General features: G+C 38.1%; 1 protein-coding gene across 2 annotated transcripts in view; it reads right to left on the reverse strand.

Annotated features, from left to right (window-relative positions):
* PTPRQ (protein tyrosine phosphatase receptor type Q) overlaps positions 1-25,558 on the reverse strand; it is a 283,288-nt gene that overhangs the window by 169,553 nt on the left and 88,177 nt on the right. For both annotated transcript variants that reach the window (XM_025284400.3, XM_044941897.2), the window contains exons 23-25: positions 18,707-18,889; positions 18,256-18,357; positions 5,589-5,709 (exon numbers count right to left, since the gene is read on the reverse strand). In XM_025284400.3, the coding sequence (XP_025140185.3) occupies positions 5,589-5,709; positions 18,256-18,357; positions 18,707-18,889 (406 nt within the window). The remainder of the gene's footprint in view (positions 1-5,588; positions 5,710-18,255; positions 18,358-18,706; positions 18,890-25,558) is intronic.

A 25,558-nucleotide genomic window follows, 5' to 3' on the forward strand; every position in this document is an offset into this window, starting at 1 on the left:
CAGTCTACTCACACTACTTCCACGCCTTCATAGACCATTCCCAGTCTGAGATGTTCCCCTAAACTAATCTGTCTTTACCACCTTCATTTCAAATGTGAGATAAACTCAGGAAATTTGGAATGGCCCCCTTCCCACTCTGATTATTGATCTATATCATACATTGAAACCATTAGGCAGTTTTAATAGAGTGAAAATCTTTCCAAAAACTGAAGGAATAGGGCTAAACATACCTTTTTAGCATAACAAAAGCCATTTCCAAAATTAAGCTTTTATGTTACAGGAGAAATCATTTGACCAGTAACATTTAATAAAAATTTACAGTAAAACTGTTTTGACTTCCTAATATATTGCTCAGCAAGCATTTTTAAATTATTTCACATGGGCATATTTTATCTCTAATTAGTCTACAACCATTTTAAGATTGTATATATTTTTTATCTCCCCACAGAGTTTAATAAGCATTTCTCAGACTGACTGATTTAGAATTGTTTCTCACAATGATGACTAGGAAAACTGAGAAAAGTTTAAAAGCCAAGGTCTGTGTATAAGCTAGAATTTTCAACATCATTTACATTCCAGTCTTTTAGCTATATCTTATGGACCATTCACTTAAAAGTTTTATGAACAAGGAAGAAAACTACTGTTAAAGTTTACTGACATTATAGAAGTAAAATTGCTAAACAAATCCAAGTTGAATTCAACTATAAAATAAATATGTTGTATAAATCAGTTTACTATAATACCACACTTCAATCCAAAGTATATTAAAAGAATACGCTTAGAGGGCTCCAGTAGAAATGCATTTATCTAACGGTGGTTGCCCTAGGAATGAAAGGATGGTTTCTCATTTGAAAATGTATAAACATAATTTACCAGTATAACTGAGGAAAAAGTGTTACTTAGATGACAAAAATTATTTTACAAAGCAAACTCTAGAAGAACACATTATTTTAAAATGTAATGTGTTAAAGAAGATTTCTGAACACACCATCTACAAATCAAATATGGCTCGCATAATAGTGGTTATAAAATGATTACACAATAACCCTCATGAGCTATTTTGTAAAGAAATACTCATGACAAAGAAGTCACCAGTATAACAAATATAGTAGGTAACCTGCAATTTGCAGACACACTGAAAATAGCAAATATCCAAAGATGATGTTTTTTAATTTTCCAGGCAAGAATACTGGAGCGGGGTGCCATTTCCTACTCCAGGGGATCTTCCCAACCCAGGGGCTGAACTTCTCTTGAGTTTCCTGCATTGGCAGGTGGATTCTTTACCACCAGCGCTGCCTGGGAAGCCCTAGTGTTGAAGCAAGTTCCCAGTTATCCAGGCTAAAGCCTCGTAGGGCGTTCAGCCGCTTCCTGTTTTCTTCCATAATCACTTGTCAGATTCTGTAATGGTCTCTGAGTGTTGTCATTAGAGATTTCTGTGAAGCATCAATCTCCGCATTTGTATTAGCACTTTTCAACATTGTCCTAAACCAGGCTTTCACCTTCTCATGTGGGGACTATATCACTGCCTTCCAATTGGCTCCTCAGTCTTCATCATATGCTTCAACACAAAACTCTACTTGAACATTCTTCATAACTCATGAGATGGAACAGCTTGCTTCCTTCAGAAAGATGTTGTTTTTTAAAAGAAATTGGTAGTTAGTGAAAGAACGAAAATAATGGAAATTGAGTATTGTGAAAGAAATGTGAGCCCCTGAAACAGGAACTCTGCTAATGAAAATAGAGACCACTTACACAGTGCTTTAAGAGAACACCACAGACAACTTAGTGGCAGAGTCGCCATTCAAACCTATGTCTCTCTGCTCAGAATGTGCTGCATGGTATCATGATACATGCCTCCTATCCTCCCCAATTAAACTGATATGGCAAGAGTTCCAAAAAACCATTAAAAAAAGGAAGTGAGGTCATTCAGTCATGTCCGATTCTTTGCAAAACCATGGACTGTTGCCTACCAGGCTCCTCCATCCATGGGATTTTTCAGCCAAGAATACTGGAGTGGGTTGCCATTTCCTTCTCCAAGGGATCTTCCCAACCCAGGGATTGAACCCGGGGTCTCCCACATTGCAGGCAGATGCTTTACTGTCTGAGCCATCAGGAAAGCCCCCCAAAACCATTACTGATTAGTAACAGTGATAAAAAAAAGGACCCTGGATCATGATATCCCTTTAACTACAGAGGCTAAAGCTTCCAGCTTAGGTAAGAAGATGCTGGAAATTTAAAAATCTCTCTTATGTACTTCATTACCATTTATATCTTTCAGTCTATTACAGATGATATTCTTAAACATGTTACGATGTTTTTCTTTTTTGTTCTTTCTTTATCAGACCTAACTCTAGTCAACAGAAGGTGTCCACTGTTTGGAAAAGCATCACTGCTTTTATGCCAGAAATGAAAAGATAATAAGTCTCTACTAAATTTTTAACTCTTAAAATATACTCTGCATTCAGTCATTCATTCAGCAGATGATTTAGTTTCAATTATGAGCCAGGTAGTTTCCTGTTCCAACACAGCGATGAACAAACCAGAGCTTGAAGCAGATAGGATCTTCATCTCTCTGCCTCTTTCACACTCGCCTCCTCCCTATGTGTGGTGTGTGTGAGAGAGAGAAAGAGAAATAAAGCCAAGTTCTGTTGAGGAAAAAGCATTTTCTATGTTCTCTTTCCACAGTAAGAGTCAGTCCAGCATGAATATAGGCCATAAAGTTTTATAATAATTCATGGTGTAGAAAGGAAGAATTACATGCAAAAAGAAAGCTTTCAGCAGTCAAAAAGAAAAAGTTTTGCACTACTAAGAAAAGGTGAGAGAAAGAACAGGACAAAGCTGTCCTGGGATCTTAAGTTGAGGGTGAAAGTGAAAATGTTAGTCGCTCAGTCGTGTCCGACTCTGTGACTCCATGGGCAATAGCCTGCCAGGCTCCTCTGTCCATGGGGATTTTCCAGGCAAGAATACTGGAGTGGGTAGCCATTCCATTCTCCAGGGGATTTTCCTGACCCAGGACTCAACGTGGATCTGCTGCATTGTAGGCAGATTTACTATCTGAGCCACCAGGGAAGATAAGTTGAGGGTAGGTGGTGAAGACAAGTGAATAGTTTGTGAAGGAAGTGCCAACATAGAGCTTCTCCTTCTTAGGATAGAGAGGAAAATGGTAAACCTCTTATAGAAAATCTGTCTTCAGTATGGCATTACTTATATCTAGTTAAGTAGTTAGCTCCAGTGATTATTAATACTTATGTCCTTAGGTAAGATCTAAGGGCTCTTCCAGCAGACCACTGGAGCTAAGGAACAGTGCAGAAGCCACCTTCCAGTCCTGCACACTACAGATTAGTTCAGAGAAAACAACAGAGAGCATATAGCTACCTGAGGGTTGAGACAGACATGCTAAGAGATCCAGAGCACTAGAATAAATCTGAGGTTGGATCAAGGCTAAAACAGAAAATAAAAACCTTGAAACTGGAAGCTATGATGGCAGGGGTGGGTGTGGAGGGAGTCCCAGAATGGTTCCCAACAGTCAAATGAGGTGAGTCATGATATCCCAAACTTGGGATCCCCTCATCCTACTTTCCACGGTCTCTCCTATACCTACAGTCCATCTTAGGAAGTGAGACAGAAATGGGACACCCCCTGAAAGAAGAGAGAAAAAAGTACTGCTGGGGAGTTGAATTCACACAGCATAATCACTATACAAAGTAATGATACCATTTATCAGAGTAGGACCGGAAACCCAACCAGAAAAGTCTTGATCCTCATTAACTTTTTTCACTGTCAATTTTTTTTTCTAACTCAGCAAAACAGTGTTATAAATCTCTGAGTATTACCTTTGATTCAAAAACCCAGAAGTCATCATTGATTCCATTGATTTCTCTTTCTTTCCATTCCCATAGCCAATCAATCCATCACTGGGTCCAAGCAACTTTTCTTCCTAAGTGTAATAAAAAAATGCCACTTCTCTCCTCCATCCCAGGATCATCTATAGCCCAGATTACTAAAATAATCTCCCACCTAATATCCCTGCTAGCACTTTTCCCCCCTACAATTCTTTCTGCATAAAGTACCCAAAGTGCTTGAATAATGCTTTAATAACTGTGCTTTAATAATTCCCATTACAACTGAAATGAAAACCAAATCCTTATGATGGCTTAGCTCCTGACCTTTGCCAGCCTCCTACTCTCCAGTATAACTCTCCTCTGTCTCTCCATCTGTGGCAACACTCACCTTCTCTATGGTTTTCAAAACAAATGTGTTTCCTCACAGAGCCTATGCACTTGATATTCCCTCCTCCTGCAGATCCTGACCTGACAAGAAGCTCCTTCCTGTTTAGATCACAAGTAAAGGCCATCTATTCTTTTGGCCTTTTCTTTGGCCATATATTCTTTTGGAAGCATCCTATCAAAAGTAACCCTCTTTCCCCTGATTCCTTCTCTTTTGCTTATTTATGGGTATATAACCCAATTATCTCTTTAGAATGTAAGCTCCTTGAGGGCAGGGGTCTTATGTGTGTCTTGCTCACAGGTACATAGCTCCTCTATCAATATTACTGAATGAAGAAATGAAACCATGAACTGATAAATGAAGGGGTCGGGTAATAAAGGGGAATGGTTACCTTGTCTCACTGCCACTCCTCCCATTATCATCCCTCATGCCACTCCTAATTTTGTCAAAGAGTAAGCAAAGGGACTTGGAATCAGGCAATGAAGAATACAGGAAGGGTAGTCCTAAGGAGCAGTATGCAAAGGGTTTAAAGAGGGACTGGGGCAGGGGGGAGTCTTAATTTAGGAAAGAGAAGAGTAGACTTCTTAAAAACATCATACATAGCCTTTCACTCAATGCTGGACCTTCCAAGTAAGAAATATAAAAGAAAGTCTATATAAAGCATTATGTAAATTGCATTTTCAAAGTTGAAATATTTAACACATTAGGAAAAATGTTATATCACTTGTGAATCCTTTTACCAGGATTTATAGTAGATCAAAGTGAGGCTTCTAATCTATTGAGTTTCCATGAAGCAATATATTAATACCATGTTGTTAATCGATGAGAAGCACTATAGGATTATGTCTTTTTTCACAACTGACTCATAAATAGGCAAGTAGGGTAAAGGTGATCAGTAAAAAATAACTACACTGCTTACATTTCAATGGACAATTGATCTTAAATAATAGAGTCCTGGAGAAATATCTTTTAGTTAAATTTTGTTTAAAATATTCTGCTCAAGGAAACTTAAAAGGAGAGTGGCATAGAGAATATTGGAGTAATATTCTGAAAGCTTTTCACATATAATTACATTTGGAGTCACATGAGCAGTCCATGATGCTGAAGAGCAGGATTCTAGGGTAATTACACATAATACATTTATTTTGTTTTGATTACAAAATTCACATTATTTGACTATGCTTGGACCTCCACATAATATGGGAAAAAGTTGTTTCCTAATAAAAGCATATAAACTAGCCTATTAATAATCAGATTTCTAATGTAGCTTCACAATCTGAAATTTTAAAACTGCATTCCTATTATGTTACACATTAATACTGGTTCTCAGAACTATTTCCAGAAAAGAAAAAAATTCTTACCAGACATAAACTGTGTAATAGAGGATAATTCCATTTGGCTCCAGGGGTGGTTGCCATGACAACTTCACCATGACCCCAGACAACTGTTTTACAGAGAAGTCTTGTGGGGGAGAATCAGGAGCTGAAAAGTTAGGGTATACGATAATGTATTAATATTTTATTAAACATACATAAGCAGCAGCTAAAATAGAAATGCACAAAATTTTTATTTTGAACTTTCTGGTAAATGAATTGAGTACAGGGCCTTTCTCCATGGGCTGGAGAGGCTGTTTACTTTCAAAATGAGATGATAAAAGATTTTGCATGGTGGTGTTAGAACATCTGTTTCTGTGATTCAATGGAAAAAAATATTTCATGAGAAAAAAAGAACAAGGGTTATGACACTGTGATTCACCTACCATTCAAGTATATCTTGGTAAATTATCCTCTAATAAAAATAAAACTACTGGGGTGAGTAAATATACAATAAAAGAGCTCCCCAAACAATAAAAAGAATCGGGGGGAAAAATCACACATCCAAGAAGTGGTAAAGTGATAAGCATAGCATTGTGAAAGCAACCGACTGACCTCACAAATGAAAACTATACTCCTCAATTTCATGTGTGTCACTGAACTGCAAAATAGCATCAAAATGTGTTCACTAAATCTTCAAAATTGAATGGTTGACAAAGGAAATGCCAATGTAGCACATAAACAAGTATATAGACATTTTAGGGTCTATTTCTAATTGTGCTATAATAGTGTAAGGATTCAAATATTTCAGCCATTCTGCATTAAAAAATTCTGTAAACACTAAAAAAATACTGTAAACTAATTATCAAGTATATATTTCAACTTAGATAAAAAATTTAGAATGCTAGTTCTCAGTTGCTACATAATAGCAGAGTAATGTTTTAAAATATTAACATTTTTTGCATGTAAAGGGGTATAAATTACTACAATTTTGATCACTGTTTTAGTTATACATGGAAACTGAACTCACACCTAGTAGAAATTCTGAGGATTAGTTCAGATTTCTTTAAACAGTTTTAATCTATAGATTAGTATTGTGCAGATCACTTTTTTCCAGTAATTTGAAGATGCTGCTTGAATTATTATATTTTTCTTCTAACTTTTGGGATAATCCCAACTATAGTGTATATGTACACATACATGTGTGTTTTGATATTGTTTGATATTGTTATTCTGATAATAACAATTCTTCAAAAAAGAGTTTATTGAGCAGAGAAAAGCTTTATGAAATAAGTTCCACAAAATAACAGTAGCAGCTGTATTTATATTTTCTGTTGATATTCTCACTGGCACCACAATAAAAATGCTATCAAACCTGATTATCACAGAATCCATATATCACATGGAGGTGTTTGTTTCCCAAGATATGAATTACCTCTAACTGAGGTAATTCTTTCATTTGTGAAAACAAAAAAACTGTGATATTTTTCTAAATATCACTGCAAAACTTTTGTTTATTATTGGAAAAAACGAATTTTAATCAAAACTAGCACTTATACAGAACACTGTATGTTGTAACTAAGCATTTCTCTTTAATAATATGCTTTATGCTTTAAGATGTTTAAGTGGAATATCAGCTCTTGGTGTTTTATATTTAATCTTCAATATATTCTTGAGTAGTTTCTTTTTTATGTCAAACTTTTTATTACTAAAAAAGTGTGATTAAATGCCTTTTTAAGTAAAATACTGCATATCTATGACAAAGTTTTAACCATTTTAACATTTGTCAAAATTACTTTTACACTCTTCAGAAATAGCTCAGTTGATAAAGAATCTGCCTGCAATGCAGGAGACCCCGGTTCAATTCCTGGGTTGGGAAGATCTGCTGGAGAAGGGATAGGCTATCCACTCCAGTATTCTTGGGCTTCCCTTGTGGCTCAGCTGTTAAAGAATCTGCCTGCAATGCAGGAGACCTGGCTTCAAACACTGGGTTAGGAAGATCCCCTGGAAAAGGGACAGGCTACCCACTCCAGTATTCTGGTCTGGAGAATACCATGGAAAGTTGGACACAACTGAGTGACTTTCACTTTCACTTCAGAAATGCAATTTTAAAAAATGAAATTGGAAAAACTAGAATAAATAAATGCAATATCTTTTGCAATCTATCCAACTCATCATGACAGAGATATGAGTATAGATAAGAAGGGTCTTCATAAGGCTTTTACTTTCTCTGCTTGGCATGATCATTCCTATTCCTAACCCTCCCTCTACTCATCTTGCTTCAGGTCAGAGCTTAAACATAATCTGCTACCTTTTCCTGGACACTCAGAGTAGCTAAAATTCTTTTTTTTTTGTCCTGATGAACACTTCTACCAGTAATTATAATTATCAACATTATTTGTCTACACATTTGTCAAATTTAGATCTCTTCTAAAGAAAATAAGGAGTTCCTAATACCCAACAATAAGCAAAACTTCTGAGGCCTTTATCCATCCTAGGTTTGCTGTAATTTTTCTATAAGGGGGTTTGTTCTTTACCCTGTTTGTTAGCAATTATGTCAGTGACTGAGCCAAGGACTTAGATGGATGTTTACCATGACTTCATATTTTGAATAGTCCAGGTATAATTTGAAACTATTGACGTGAGCAGTAATGAACTGACTGCTCAAAATAATAACATATGTTGTCTACTGGTCTAGGTTCCTTCATAAACAACCTCAAATTCTTACTACATGGGCTATTTAATTAGATTAGAAATTAAGAAGTGGGTACTCTAGTAGGGCATTGCTAAAATGATCTAGTACATCTTTCTGAGACATTATCTAAGACAGAAGACAGTCTAACCTTCTACCCTGGCCTTTAACCACTGTCCCACAGGGAAAATTCATTTATTTGGTAAATTTTCACTTTGAGAGCAAGAAAAATCTAATTATGAAAAAATGAAAATTTGGACAGGTAAGTTCTGAAGAAACAAGCATAGGAAGCAGAGGCAATAACTAAGGAAGACTAACCCATGAGAAGACACAGAAACTGGGGCGCCTGGTGAATGACTGTAATCTCAACATCCACAAAGCACAGTTCAATGGGAAGATGGGGAAAGCTTGAGAGGGTGAAAAAAGATATTCTACAAACACATGTTACATCCAGAACTACTCCTCCTGGCAATGGTACTGACTTTTGCAGCAGCAGCAGAATACTCTCAAAATATACAATGTAGAAAACATAAACGGCAACTCCAAATCCAAAATGCATCTCTCAAAAGTAATTTTCTTTTTAGCATGATAATATGCCTACAACTTGGTGAAGCAGCATTGTAAAGTGGTCTCAGTAGTAAAGTTGATTTTATCCAAGTTAGGAAAGGTAAGCTTAAAAGTTGAAAATGAAGGCTATTAACATTCAGGAATAGCATCTTGGCAAATTATGGAGAGAAATCTGGTAAATAGCCTGAACTCATTAGCAAGCTAATCTTAACAACATAAAAAAATGCTGCAGGCCCTTCCTGATCCCAACACTTTGTTTCGGATTCATTGACTTATTGTGTGGTGAGCAGAACGAGCTTGGACTCTGTAAAGGTCACCCTGGGCATGAAATGACACATGTATGTAATATACCTGGCACAGGATAAAGGTTATGAGTTCTGTTCTCCTGGGATGTTTTTGCTTTTAACAGCAACAGATTAAAAAGCAACTTAAGGAGAGAACAAGAAGGTGGAGGAGTAGGTGGACGTGGAGTACATCTCTCTCCATGGATACATCAGGAACACACTGTCAGACACAGAAGTCCATGTGGAACACCAGCTGAGAGCCGACAGGAGTACCCGACCAGTGGAAAAGAACATATAGAACCATGCAAAACTTGGTAGGGTGAAGGAACTAGGGGGAAAAGCAGGAGTGTTAGAAGGACTGGACCTGCCCTCAGCTGGTGGGGGAACTGAAGCCAGGGTCCGATCCCCACAGTGGGACAATTGTCTGAGTCAGAGGAGAAACATTTAAGGCTGAGAGTGAAACAGCTGATCTGTGGCAGCCATACACCCCTTATAGGAATGCTGGTCTCCTGGAAGGCACAGCGGCTGGGAGTTGGAGTTTAGGGACTATGGAGCAATCCCAGGACGAGGGCTGCTGTTGACTGCAGTGAGACAGATCTAGGGAATGTGAGGGAGAAGACTGTGGTGGGAAATGTCTGTGGAGGAAAGCCAGGCAGCCATGGAAGCAAGGCGATACTGCTGAGTCACGTGTAGGGGGTGGAGTCATCGCCATGGCCTCTCTTCCCCCACACAACAGCATCAGCAGCTGAACAGTAGAGAGGCTGGCCCATCAAACGCCTGAGGCACTGAACTACCAAGTAGGACCCCACCCAGGGTGCTCCTTTAAGTGCCTGATGCACTGATCTACAGAGTAGGACCCCAGCCAGGGGGGCCCCCTCTATGTGTCCGACACGCCTAACAACAGAGAAGGACCCCAGGCAAGGGAACCCTCCAAGTGCCTGAACAGGTGGAGGTACGGAGAAACACTGACCAAAGAGGCCTTCTGATCACCGGCTACAAGAAGCTTGAAAAAAGATGCTGACAGGGCCATAACTCCTGCAGCAGAGGCAGTCTGTGTCCCTGCACACTTGGCATCACCTGGGTCCCTGCAAGCCAAGCAGCTGCACCACCTTCACACTCAAACTCTCACTTGGGCAAAGCTGCCACAGGCAAAAAAAAAGTCTTGCCTCTATGCACACAGGGTTGCTTCATTTATGTCCGACGCTTTGCAACCCCGTAGGCTGTGGCCTGCCAGGCTCCTCTGTCAGAGAGAGGGTTCTCCAGGCAGGAATACTGGAGCGTATTGGCCAATAGTGGTTGCCATACCCTTCTAGAGCACTGTATTCCCTGCTGCCCTAGCCGCCAACCCCCCTGAGTACCGGTGCTGCCAGAGCCCCTGTGACCCAAGCAGCTGCACCACCTCCACACCTGGCCCTCATGGGGCAAACCCAAGCCCTCCCGGCCAGCCTCAGGAGCTAAACCCTTGTAGATGACCCACATGTAGAGGTGGAAATAAAACCACAATTGAAACCCAGGGGCAGTGTGGCTAAGGAAGAAGACCCAAAACCTTCCCCCCAGCTATACAAGCTGCAGACTAAATCCACATGGTCAACTGGCAAACTCTGTCTATGGAATATATAAAAGGTCATTGAGAGCTCCCACAAAAGAAAACACACTAGCTCTGATAGCTGTGGACACTGGAGGCAAGAACACACAGAAGTCGGACCAGATTAGAATCTGAGCTGCCCCCACAGCAGGTCCAGAGATCAGCACAGGTTGGAGGGCATCCTAGGGAGGTGAGGTGGACTGTGACTCCCAGTGACGGAAAGGACTCTCACAGCAGTGACTCAAGAAAAACATTTATTATTCTTATGTTTTGACTTGTTCCTGTAGATTTTTTTGGATTTTTTCTTTTTTTTGTTTCTTTTTCCCCCCTCTGTTGTAGTTGTTGATTTTATTGGCAATATGAAATCTAATTAAGCTTTTGAGCTTTTTTTTTTCTTCTCAGTCACATTTTTTATAGTTGTTATAAACCTCTGTCCCTACATTGGGCTTTTGCAGTTCTGTGGAATTTTTTTCTTTTTTAATTTTAATTTTTTAAACCTATTATATTTTTTCTACTTTTATTCCTTTGTTTGCTTTTCCTACTGTTCTTTTCCCCTTGCAGTTAATCTTTAATGTATATAAATCTTTATCTATCTCTATTTAACTTTTCATATCTATTATTTCTTTCCTTTCCTCTTAACATATTTGTTGGTTTTATTTTCATTGCTTTATTCCTCAATTGGCACCTTGCTTTAGTTTTGTTTTCCAGTTTGTGCTTCAGTTAGTTTTGTTCTGGTAGATATAACTTTTGCTTTCCTTTGTTCGCCAGGTCAATCTATTGTACTTTATTTTTGTTGGATTGTTTTGATTTTGCTTATGGGTATTATGTATATGTGTATATTCAGTCACACTTTTTATTGTTGTTATAAACTTCTGCCTCTACGCTGGACTTTTGCAGTTCTATGGAATTTTTCTTTTTTTCTTTTTCTTTCTTCTTCTTCTTTTTTATAATTTTAATTTTTAATTTTTTAAACCTATTATATTTTTTCTACATTTATTCCTTTGTTTGCCTTTCCAACTGCTCTTTTCCCCTTGCAGTTAATCTTTAATGTATATAAATCTTCTTCATCTACCTCTATTTAACTTTGCATATCTATTCTTTCTTTCCTTTTCTCTCAACATATTTGTTAGTTTTGTTTTCATTGCTTTATTCCCCACTTGGCACCTTGCTTTAGTTTTGTTTTCCAGTTTGTGCTTTAGTTAGTTTTGTTCTTAACAGGTAAATATAATTTTTTATTTCCTTTGTTCGCTGGGTCAATCTACTATTTGACTTGGGTTTATATGTATATGTGTATATTCCATTATTTTAAGTATTATTTGGCTGATTTTGTAACTGTCATTTTCCTGGGGTTCACTTTGGTTTCTCATTTTTGGATATTTGTTTTAATCTCACTTAATGCCATAACAAACCACTTGTGGGATCTTCATTCCTGACCAGAGATCAAGCCCTGAGCCTTTGGAGTGGGAGCACTGACTCCAAGACCCTAGACTACCAGAGAACTAACCCTGCTGCTGCTGCTGCTGCTAAGTCGCTTCAGTCGTGTCCGACTCTGTGCGACCCCATAGACAGCAGCCCACCAGGCTCCCCCATCCCTGGGATTCTCCAGGCAAGAACACTGGAGTGGGTTGCCATTTCCTTCTCCAATGCATAAAAGTGAAAAGTGAAAGTGAAGTCACTCAGTCGTGTCCGACTCTTAGCGACCCCATGGACTGCGGCCCACAGGGTCCTCCATCCATGGGATTTTCCAGGCAAGAGTACTGGAGTGGGGTGCCATTGCCTTCTCCGGAACTAACCCTAGGGAGTATCAAATAGTGAGAACTCACACAAAGGAAACCATTTGAATACAAGACCCGGCATTACCCAACCACCAGTAGCACCCTGTGCAGGGCACCTCATCTAAAGGACAAACAAAACAAAAATACAAACCCAATCATTAGGAGACAAGATTACCACCTCACTCAGCCTTGCCCACCAGAGGAAAAACAAACAAACAAACAAAATCTCAGCACAAATCTCACCCTACACAAACCACTGGACCAACCTTGGGAGGGCAGAAACCAAAAGGAAGAAAGAATTCAACCTTGAAGACTGGGAAAAGGAGACCTCAAACACAAAAAGTTAAAAAAAATAATGAAAAGGCAGAGAAATACTACATAAATGAAGGAACAAACTAGAAACACAGAAGTCCAAATAAAGAGGAAATAGACAAACTACCTGAAAAAGAATTCAGAATAATTATAGTAAGATGATCAAAAACTTTGAAAACAAAATGCAGAAAATGCAAGAATCAATTAACAAAGACCTAGAAGAATTAAAGAATAAACATACAGAGACAAACAACACAATTACTGAAATTAAAAATACTCTAGAAGGAATCAATAGCAGAATATCTGAAGCAGAAGAACGAATCAGTGAACTGGAAGATAAAATGTTGGAAATAACTTCTAAAGAGCAGGACAAAGTAAAAAGAATGAAAAGAACTGAGGATAGCCCAGAGACCTCTGGGAATATATCAAATGCACCAACTTTCAAACTACAGGAGCCCCAGAAGAAGAGAAAAAGAAAGGATATGGAAAAATTTTGAAGAGATTATAGTTGAAAGTTTCTTCAACATGGAAAAGGAAATAGTCACTCAAGTCCAAGAGGCACATACAGGATAAACCCAAGGAGAAACACGCCAAGACACATACTAATCAAACTAACAAAGACTAAATACAAAGAAAGAATATTAAAAGCAGCAAGGGAGAAGCAACAAGTAACATACAAAGGAAACCCCATATGCTTAACAGCTGATCTTTCAGCAGAAACTCTGCAGGCCAGAAGGGAATGGCAGGATATATTTAAAGTACTGAAAGGGAAAAATCTACCCAGCAAGGATCTCATTCAAAATTGATGGAAATATAAAAAGCTTTTCAGACAAGCAAGAGAATTCACTACCACCAAACCAGCTTTACAACAAATGTAAAAGGGACCTATATAGTCAAGAAGTACAAGAGAAGAAAAAAGATCTACAAAATCAACTCCAAACAAGAAAATGGCAATAGGAACATATATATCAATAATTACTTTAAATGTAAATGGATTAATGCTCCAACAAAAAGACACAGACTGGCTGAATGGATTCAAAAACAAGACCCATATATATGAACTGTCTACAAGAAACCCACTTCAGACCTAAAGACACATAGAGATTGAAAGTGAGAGGATGGAAAAATATATTTCCTGCAAATGGGAAGCAAAAGAAAGCTGGAGTAGCAATCCTCATATCAGACAAAATAGATCTTAAAATAAAGAATATTACAAGAGATAAGGAAGGACACTACATAATGATCAAGAGATCAATCCAAGAGGAAGACATAACAATTGTAAATAATCTATGCACCCAACATAGGAGCACCTCAATGCATAAGACAAACACTAACAGACATAAAAGGAGAAATTGACAGTAACACAATAATAGTAGGTGACTTTAACACCCCACTCACACCCATGGACAGATCATCAAAACACAAAATTAATAAGGAGACACAAGTCTTAAATGATACATTAGATGAGATGGATCTGATTGATATCTTCAGGACATTCCATCCAAATGCAGAAGAATAAGAATACACCTTCTTCTCAGGTGCACATGGAACATTCTCCAGGATAGACCACATCTTGGGTCACAAATCACACCTCAGTAAATTTAAGAAAACTGAAATCATATCAAGCATCTTCTCCAACCACAACGCTATGAGACTAGATATCAATTACAAGAAAAAAAGTGTAAGAAACACAAACACATGGAGATTAAACAAGACATTTCAACACATAATCACCAACAGGTTACTGAAGAAATCAAAAAGGAAATCAAAAAATATCTAGAAACAAATGATGATGAAAACATGACAACTCAAAACCTATGGGATGCAGCAAAAGCAGTTCTAAGAGGGAAGTTTATAGCAATACAATCCTACCTCAAGAAACAAGAAAAACATTGAACAGACAACCTAACTTTACACCTAAAACAACCAGAAAAAGAAAAACGACAACAAAAAAAAACAAAATTAGTAGAAGGAAAGAGAAATTTATTTCTGAGCAGAAACAAATGAAAACGAAATGAAAGAAACAATAGTAAAGATAAATAAAAATAAAAGCTGGTTCTTTGAGAAGATAAACAAAATTGACAAACCTCTAGCCAGATTCATCAAAAAAAAAGAGAGAAGAATCAACAAAATTAGAAATGAAAAAGAATAGGTTACAACAGACAACGCAGAAATACAAAGGATTAGAAGAGACTGTTATGAACATCTATAAGGCAATAAAATGGATAATCTGGAAGAAATGGACAGATTCTTAGAAAAGTTCAATATTCCAAGATTGAACCAAGAAGAAAAAATTATGAACAATCTAATTACAAGCACTGAAATTGAAGCTGTGATCCAAAATCTCTGAAAAAACATTAGCCCAGGACCAGATGGCTTAACAGGAGAATTCTATCAAACATTCAGAGAAGAGCTAATGCCTATCCTTTTAAAACTCTTTCAAAAAATTGCAGAGGGAGCAACACTACCAAATTCATTCTACAAGGCCACGATCACCCTGATACCAAACCCAGACAAAGACAACACAAAAAAAGAAAACTACAGGCCAATATCACTGATGAACATAGATGCAAAAATCTTCAACAAAATTTTAGCAAAGAGAATTCAGCAACGCATCAAAAAGCTCATATACCATGATCAAGTTGGGTTTATTTCAGGAATGCAAGGATTCGTCAATATACGCAAATCAATGTGATACACCATATTAACAAATTGAAAGAAAAAAATAATATAATAATCTCAATAGATGCAGAAAAAGTCTTTGACAAAATTCAGCACTCATTTATTATTAAAACTCTTTAAAAAATGTGCATAGAAGGAACCTACCTCAACATAGTAAAGGCCATAAATGATAAGCCTACAGCAAGCATTATTCTCAATGGCGAAAAACCAAAAGCATTCCCCCTAAGATCAGGAACAAGACAAGGGTGTCTGCTTACACCACTATTATTCAACATAGTTTTGGAAGTCCTAGCTACAGCAATCAGAAAAGAAAAAGAAATAAAAAGAATCCAGATCAGAAAAGAAGAAGTAAAGCTCTCACTGTTTGCAGATGACATGATACTATACATAGAAAACCCTAAAGATAGAATTAGAAAATTACTAGAGCTATTCATTGAATTTAGCAAAGTTGCAGGATACAAAATCAATACACAGAAATCACTTGCATTTCGATACACTAACCTTGAAAAATCAGGCAGAGAAATTAAGGAATCTTCACCATTGCAACAAAAAGAATTAAATATCTAGGAATAAACTTACCTAAGGAGACAAAAGCAATGTACACAGAAAATTATAAGATACTAATGAAAGAAACCAAAGATGATGTAAACAGATGGAGAGATATTCCATGTTCCTGGGTAGGAAGAATCAATACTGTGAAAATAACTATACTACCAAACACAATCTACAGATTCAATGCAATTCCTATAAAATTACTAATGGCATTTTTCATAGAACTAGAACAAAAAATTTCACAATTCATATGGAAACACAAAAGACCCCAAATAGCCAAAGCAGTCTTGAGAAAGAAGAATCAAGCTGAAGGAATCAACCTTCCTGACTTCAGGGTATACTACAAAGCTACAGTCATTAAGACAGTGCGGCACTGATACAAAAACAGAAATATAGACAATGGAACAAGATAGAAAGCCCAGAAATAAACCCATGCACCTATGGGTACCTTATTTTTTACAAAGGGGGCAAGAATATATAATGTGGCAAAGACAGCCTCTTCAATAAACAGTGCTGGGAAAACTGGACAGCTACATGTAAAAGAGTGAAATAGAACACTTCCTAACACCATACACAAAGATAAACTCAAAATAGATGAAAGACCTAAATGTAAGACCAGAAACTATAAAACTCTTAGAGGAAAACATAAGCAGAACACTCAACAACATAAATCAAAGCAAGATCCTCAATGATCCACCTCCTAGAGTAATGGAAATAAAAACAAAAGTAAACAAGTGAGACCTGATTAAAGAGGAAACTATAAGCAAGGTGAAAAGACAACCCTAAGAATAGGAGAAAATAACAGCAAATGAAACAACTGACAAAGGATTAATTTCCAAAATATACAAGCAGTTCATACAACTCAATGCCAGAAAAACAACCAACCCAATCAAAAAGTGGGGAAAAGACCTACACAGACTTTTCTCCAAAGAAAACATATGAAACAAACACACAAACATGGCTAACAAACACATGAAAAGATACTCAATGCCACTCATTATTAGAGATATGCAAATCAAAACTACAAACCACAAAATCAACTCATACTGGTCAGAATGGCCATCATCAAAAAGTCTACAAACAATAAATGCTGGAGAGGGTGTGGAGAAAAGGGAACGCTCTTGCACTGTTGGTGGAAATGTAAATTGATACAGCCAGTATGGAAGATGGTACAAGATTCCTTTAAAAACTAGGAATAAAACCACCATATGACCCAGCAATCCCATTCCTGGGCATATACCCTGAGGAAACCAAAATTGAGAAAGACATAAGTATCCCATTGTTCCTTGCAGCACTATTTACAATAGCTAGAACACGGAGGCAGCCTAGATTTCCATCGACAGATGAATGGATAAAGAAGTTGTGGTATATATTATTCAGCCATAAAAAGGAATGCATTTGAGTCAGTTCTGATGAAGTGGATGAACCTAGAACCTATTATACAGAGCGAAGTGAGTCAGAAAGAGAAAGGTCAATATTCTAACACATATATATGGAATTTAGAAGAATGGTACTGATGAACTTATTTACAGGGCAGCAATGGAGAAACAGACAGAGAATAGACTTATGGCCATGGGGAGAGGGGAGGAGAGGGTGGGATGTATGGAGAGAGTAACATGGAAACTTACATTACCATATGTAAAATAGATAGCCAATGGGAGTTGGCTGTATGGCTCAGGAAACTCAAACAGGGGCTCTGTATCAACCCAGAGGGTGGGATGGGGATGGAGATGGGAGGGAGGTTCCAAAGGGAGGGGATATCTGTATACTTATGGCTGATTCATGTTGAGGTTTGACAGAAAACGACAACATTCTGTAAAGCAATCATCTTTCAATAAAAAATAAATTTAAAAAATGCTGCAGGTTGACATAACAGAATCTACTACAAAACTTATTATAAATGTCTATTCTTATGAATGTTCAAAGTGAAAAACATGGTCATAACATACCCAGATTGATGTTCAAGCTATTTGCACCAAAATTTTAGCCTTAAAAATTCCCATGGAAAAAAAAATTACTGATGTTTTACAGAGTATGAATGACTTAAGAATTAAAAAATGCATTTTACACCTGATTTTACTGAACATAAATATGACTTTGCAAGCTTCTTTTAAACCATGACAATGAAATCTCCATATAAAGCTGATGCAGCACATAAGTGCTACTCAAGGCAAGGAGAATTCTTATACTATATCTTCATTTTATATACATGTTTTTTGAAACGTGACAGATTAAACATTTATCAACTCTTCACTGCTATATTTACCATCTTCTTCAGTAAGCACATTTACGGGTGCACTCCGAATTCCTTCACCTTTGAGTGTACTAGCTGACACCTCAATTGTATACTGCGTGTACTTCTTCAGTCCTAAATAGAAATAAGATAGATAAGACTTACAAAATAACCTTTAATTATATGCAGGAAAAAAAACTATGAAATGTTTCTTAACAACCTTCCAAAAGTAAAAACTAAGTGAAAATGTAGTTCTTAGAACAGTAACTCCTATTATGAAGACAGAACAATATAGAAAAATGTGGAAAAGAACTGAGCCTTCTTTCGTGTGATCTGCAATAAACTCCTACCTTATTGAACCAAGGAGCCGGAACTGTTGCATTCTGTATAAAACTAACTACACTTCGCACTTACAACAACAAGCCGATGATTTGTGGTCACTCGGTCAAAATAAACATAAATATCCAGCATTATATTTTTTTACCTTTAATATTCTGGATCAAGGAAGTTGTGTTTATCGTTCTTTCCTCATTTCCATTACTTTTCATTAGATAAATGGTATATTTTTGTATAATTCCATTGGGAATACTTGGAGGGAAGAATGACAGCTCAATCTCTCCAGATGAAATATTTTTGTAAGTAATATTTTCTGGTGCACTATCAGGCACTGAAAAAAAAAATTATATATATACAGCATAAACAATTCTACGCTAATCATGTATTCTGCTGACGTTTTCACCCCAATGGTCTATGAGACACACACATACACACACTTGTCAAGTCACTTCAGTCATGTCTCACTCTTTGTGGCCCCAGGGACTGTAGCCTGCCAGGCTCCTCTGTCCAAGGGGATTCTCCAGGCAAGAATACTAGAGTGGGTAGCCATGCCCTCCTCCAGGGGATCTTCCCAACCCAGGGATCGAACCTGCATCTCCTGTGGCTCCTGCATTTCAGGGGGATTCTTATCGCTGACCCACCAGGAAAGCTCCCCCCGCCCTCACACATCAGAAGTTTCACTAGAATGCAATTATAATAAATATCCTAAATGTAGAAAAATATGGGTATATTATAGCACTTGCAACTGTTCATACTACAACTCTACAGAATAAAGTTTATTGGATGTTACTGCTGCTGCTGCTGCTGCTAAATCGCTTCAGTTGTGTCCGACTCTATGCGACTCCATAGATGGCAGCCCACCAGGCTTCTCTGTCCCTGGGATTCTCCAGGCAAGAACACTGGAGTGGGTTGCCATTTCCTTCTCCAATGCATGCAAGTGAAAAGTGAAAGTGAAGTCGCTCAGTTGTGTCCGACTCTTAGCGGCCCCATGGACTGCAGCCTACCAGGCTCCTCCGTCCATGGGGCTTTCCAGGCAAGAGTACTGGAGTGGGTTGCCATTGCCTTCTCGTATTTTTTATCAAAATACTTGAGACTATACTGAACTGTCTTACTGAGCAGAACATGCAGATACAGTGGTCCCATGGTACATGCAGGGAAATGGTTCCAGGGCCCCCATGCCCCCACCCCTTTCATGGATACCAAGCTCCAAGGATGCTCAAGTCCCTTATATATAATTGCACAGTATTTGCATAGAACCTAACAACATCCTCCTGTATACTTTAAATTGTCTCTAGATTATTTATAATACCTAATACAATGGAAATACTATGTAAATAATTGTAAATACAATGGAAATGCTATGTAAATAGTTGCCTGCCAGCATGCAGGAAATTTAAGTTTTGCTTTTTAAAACATTTTTTCTGCAACTTTTTTTCAAATACTTTCATTGCACAATTGGTTGAATCTGTGGATTCAGGGCCCACAGGTACAGGCTAACTGTACAAGAAGGAGAACTTGAAAACACTTAAAAATTGATTCTGTCTTTCATTAATAACAACATATAAATGGTTTATAGATTAGTTTTGATATACAGTATGATCTATGACAAGGCAAGGATTCTCTGCTAGATAAAAGGAAAGGATATAATGACCTGGTAACAAACAGTCTCCTAAGGATGTGTGTGCTTAGTCACTCAGTCTTGTCCGACTCTTTGTGACCTCCTAAACCGTAGCCTGCCAGGCTTCTCTGTTCATGGGATTTTCCAGGTAAGAATACTGGATGGATTGCCATTTTCTTCTCTAGAGGATCTACATGACCCAGGGATCAAACCTGCATTTCTTGTTTCTCTTGCATTGCAGGTGGTTTCTTTACCCATTGAGCCATCAGGGAAGCCCAAGGATACAATTTATCAATAAATAAAATACCCGTTTCCTGTATCTATTAATGCTTTTATTATATTGAATGTAATGGCCACAAAATGGTTCTCTACGTATAATCAACTATTAATACTACATGTGGGATTCCAAGTCTAGAAAACTGGATATTGGAAAAGCTACACTAAATGAATGATCATTATAATTAAAAGAGGTAAAACTTTACATAAAAATTAACCTTTTTCTTGTAAGGAATTGCAGAGCTGGCAAAGAAGTAAGAAATCTATGGTGGACCAAAAACAAATACAAAAAAAAAAAAAAAAAAAAACAAAGTAAAAATAGGAGTCCTGATATGAAAGCTGGAACTAAAGCCTGCTCTGACTTACAGGGTAATGGTCAATCCTGGTGACTTTGAGTTTCTGTATTAACTGCTGTGTGGAGAGCCAGAAAAAGAAGATAAAACCCTGGGCCAGTAGAAGGGTAAAAAATATCCCTGCATCAAGTGTTGAATCCCCAAAGAATACAATTTCAACAAGACCCATGACACGGGCCAATTCTGGGGGCACTTTGAATTCTTCAGAAGAGTTGAAGAGAAACTGAGCGGTTCTTCCTAGACTTGTGCAATGCAGTATGTTCTCTCTCACAGAACAAGGAGTGAGAAGGAAACCTACCAAGAAAAAGAGGACAGAAAAGTAACTTTTTTCCTCTTATAATGCCTCTGGATGAGAGGTGGAATAGTAAAAAAGAAAAAACAAACAAACAAAAAAAAAACTATGCATTGTTGGAACTGTAAGCCTATCCCTATGAGCATACGTGGCTCAAATCCATGGAACATATATAATCACTTAGAACCAACATGGAACAATGGACTGATTCAAAATTGGGAACAGAGTATGTCAAAGTTGTATAGTGTCACGCTGCTTATTTAACCTAGATGCAGAGTACATTGTGTGAGATGCTGGGCTGGATGAACACAACCTGGAACCAAGACTGCCAGGAGAAATATTAATAATCTCAGATAGCCATTTGACACCACCCTAATGGCAGAAAGCAAAGAAGAATTAAAGATACTCTTGATGAAGGTGAAAGAAGAGAGTGAAAAAGCTGGCTTACAACTCGGCATTCAAAACATGAAGATCATGGCATCTGGTCCCATCACTTCATGGCAAATAGATGGGGAAACAATGGAAACAGTGATAGACTTTATTTTCTTGGGCTCCAAAATCACTGCAGACGGTGACTGCAGCCATGAAATGGAAAGATGCTTGGTTTTTGGAAGAAAAGTTATGACAAATCTAGACAGCATATTAAAAAGCAGAGACATTACTTTGCCGACAAACATCTATATAGTCAAAGCTATGGTTTTTCCAATAGTCGTGTATAGGTGCGAGAGCTATACAATCAAAAAGGATGGTGGTGGGATTTAGCTTCTAGGTCATGTCTGATTCTTGCGACCCCATGGACTGTAGCCTGCCAGGTTCCTCTGTCCATGGGATTCTCCAGGCAAGAATACTGGAGGGGGTTGCCATTTCCTTCTTCAGGGGATCTTCCTGACCCAGGAATCAAACCCAGGTCTCCTGCATTGCAGGAGATTCTTTACCTACTGCAGACTGTTTACATTTACCATTGCAGATGCTTTACCAACTAAGCTACAAGTGAAGCCCAAGAAAGGATGAGTGCCAAAGAATTGAGGCCTTCAAACTGTAGTGCTGGAAAAGAATTAGAGTCCTTTGGACAGCAAGGAGATCGAACCAGTAAATTCTAAAAGAAATCAACCCTGAATATTCATTTGAAGGACTGATGCTGAAGCTGAAGATCCAATACTTTGGCCACCTGATGTGAAGAGACAACCTGTTGGAAAAGATCCTGATGCTGGGAAAGATTGAAGACAGGAAGAAAGGGGACAACAGAGGATGAGATGGTTGGATGGCATCACCAACTCAATGAACATAAGTTTGAACAAGCTCCGGGAGTTGGTGATGGACAGGGAAGCCTGGCGTGCTGCAGCCCACGGGGTCACAAAGAGTCGGACACGACTGAGCGACTGAACAACAAATATAGCCTGAAAAGACCTCTACTTTAGAATAGAAATAAAGATGAATTTGTAATACTGAGTTGCCATTCAGTTCAGTTCAGTCGCTCAGTTGTGTCCAACTCTTTGCAACTCCATGAATCGCAGCACGCCAGGCCTCCCTGTCCATCACCAACTCCTGGAGTTCACTCAAACTCATGTCCATCGAGTCAGTGATGCCATCCAGCCATCTCATCCTCTGCCGTCCCCTTCTCCTCCTGCCCCCAATCCCTCCCAGCATCAGAGTCTTTTCCAATGAGCCAACTCTTTGCATGAGGTGGCCAAAGTACTGAGTTTCAGCTTTAGCATCATTCCTTCCAAAGAAATCCCAGGGCTGATCTCCTTCAGAATTGATGGTTGGATCACCTTGCAGTCCAAGGGACTCTCAAGAGTCTTCTCCATCACCACAGTTCAAAAGCATCAATTCTTTGGCACTCAGCTTTCTTCACAGTCCAACTCTCACATCCATACATGACCACAGGAAAAACCATAGCCTTGACTAGATGGACCTTTGTTGGTAAAATAATGTCTCTGCTTTTCAATATGCTACTGCTGCTGCTGCTAAGTCACTTCAGTCATGTCCGACTCTGTGCGACCCCGTAGATGGCAGCCCACCAGACTCCCCCGTCCCTAGGATTCTCCAGGCAAGAACACTGGAGTGGGTTGCCATTTCCTTCTCCAATGTGTGAAAGTGAAAAGTGAAGTGAAGTCGCTCAGCCGTGTCCGACTGTTAGCGACCCCATGGACTTCAGCCTACCAGGCTCCTCAATCCATGGGATTTTCCAGGCAAGAGTACTAGAGTGGGTTGCCACTGCCTTCTCCAATATGCTATCTAGGTTGGTCATAACTTTTCTTCCAAGGAGTAAGCGTCTTTTAATTTCATGGCTGCAGTCACCATCTGCAGTAATTTTGGAGCCCAAAAAAATAAAGTCTGACACTGTTTCCACTGTTTCCCCATCTATTTCCCATGAAGTGATGGGACAAGATGCCATGATCTTCGTTTTCTGAATGTTAAGCTTTAAGCCAACTTTTTCACTCTCCTCTTTCACTTTCATCAAGAGGCTCTTTGGTTCCTCTTCACTTTCTGCCATAAGATTGGTGTCCTCTGCATATCTGAGGTTATTGGTATATCTCCCGGCAATATTGATTCCAGCTTGTGCTTCTTCCAGCCCAGCATTTCTCATGATGTACTCTGCATAGAAGTTAAATAAGCAGGGTGACAATAGACAGCCTTGACGGACTCCTTTTCCTATTTGGAATCAGTCTGTTGTTCCATGTCCAGTTCTAACTGTTGCTTCCTGACCTGCATACAGGTTTCTCAAGAGGCAGGTCAGGTGGTCTGGTATTCCCATCTCTTTCAGAATTTTCCACAGTTTATTGTGATCCACACAGTCGCCATTACTTAAAAGCAATTAGCAGAAGCAAACACACATTCTCTCTGAAGAAACTCAACTTTAACTTAAGTCACAATTAGAAAAGTGATACCAATTGAAAAACTACTGGAATTCTCTACCCAGAAAAATTAACAAGAGCAAAATACCAACACAGTCGGCCAATCAGAAACAGAGAGAAAGCCGTCAGTGTAATCTCACAGCTGAAACTGTAAGCAGTGAATTTACACAGAAGCATACCTGCAGCAGGTGAAAGACCATGGTTGGAAAGATAATGGTTTAAAATTGCCTTCATAGAACAATGATGATTAACTTGCGGTTTAAACAATATAAACTAGATATATATTTTTTCATTGCCAATACTCATAATGCCATTACAAGTTCTTTTCCTTCAAGAGAAAGAATTCAACCTTTTTATTGGTATTCTAAATACAATGGATATAAATACGCTACTAATATATTTAGTAAAATTCAGAAGCCTTGAAAATATAGAAAAGTACCCCTCACCCCGACTCTTACCTGTTATGGAGTGTATTGCATCTAAGGTAGACTTACCAGGAAAATCTTCCATAAAAATGCAGACATTTCTAAAACTTTGGGAAGAACTTTAATACAGCTTGATATAACAATATAATCCTACAATCCCTCCCCAAATATTCAAAATCTTCCCTAGTATCTTCCTAACCAATTCATTAAATTGAGAAAAATCCTCAACAAGTACTCTGGCTCCTTAACCTTCTGGCTCTTAGTGAAATCTTAAAACAGCACTCGGGTTGGCAGCTATTTGTTTTTTTCTCATCATCTCTGTAACCATAGGGCCTAGAACCCTTTCCGTATCAAGATCTGTTCTTTCCTCTTCCTGAAAAACTCTAGGTGTTACCCTTCCTTTAAGACAATCATCCAGTGGTTCTTTGCCATTTCTCTAAACATCTTAAAAATGCAGTCACCTGACAATTGACCTCCTCTCTACCACTGTGAGATGTCAAATAGATGGAAATAACCCTGTAACTCCCTAGACTCTGAATTCCTTGAGCTCCACAATTCCAATATTTTTTTCCTCTGCCTCACTCTAATCAGCAGCCTTCATGGCAACACCTGAGGCCTTCATTACCAATAACTACCAATAGTCTTCTCTTTGGCAACTATCTATGTCTCCAGCTGACCAACCACTATATTGTCAATTCAACAAGTCACTGACCCTCATCAAGTCTTTACTGTCCATCACCACTCTTAACATCCTCACCTCCCTGCTTACTCAGGTCAGACAGCCTATCACTAAAATCACTCCCTAGCAATCTCCATCAACTCCTTTTTCTATCTTACTTTTCTGGCAAAATTTCAACGTTGGTTAAACTGAACTCAGGGCTAGTCTACATCCGCAATGCAACAGGTGAACATTTCTGAATAAAATTCCACTCCATACTGACTAGCCTTACTTTAATTTAATTTATTTAATTTAATTAATTTATTTAAAATTTATAAAAATAAAAATTTTTATTTTTATATAAAAAATATAAAAAAAATAAAAAATTTATTTAAAATAATTAATTTAATTTAATTAACCTCAAAGCTCAATCTTTTTCCATCACTTGGCAGCCTATCTATTTTTCAGTTAATCAGTCTTCTACTCTGTTATGCTTGTTTTCACCATCTTCTTTCTCCAC

This window comes from Bubalus bubalis, chromosome 4, assembly GCF_019923935.1.
Source record: "Bubalus bubalis isolate 160015118507 breed Murrah chromosome 4, NDDB_SH_1, whole genome shotgun sequence".
In the NCBI taxonomy this organism is placed as follows: domain Eukaryota; kingdom Metazoa; phylum Chordata; class Mammalia; order Artiodactyla; family Bovidae; genus Bubalus; species Bubalus bubalis.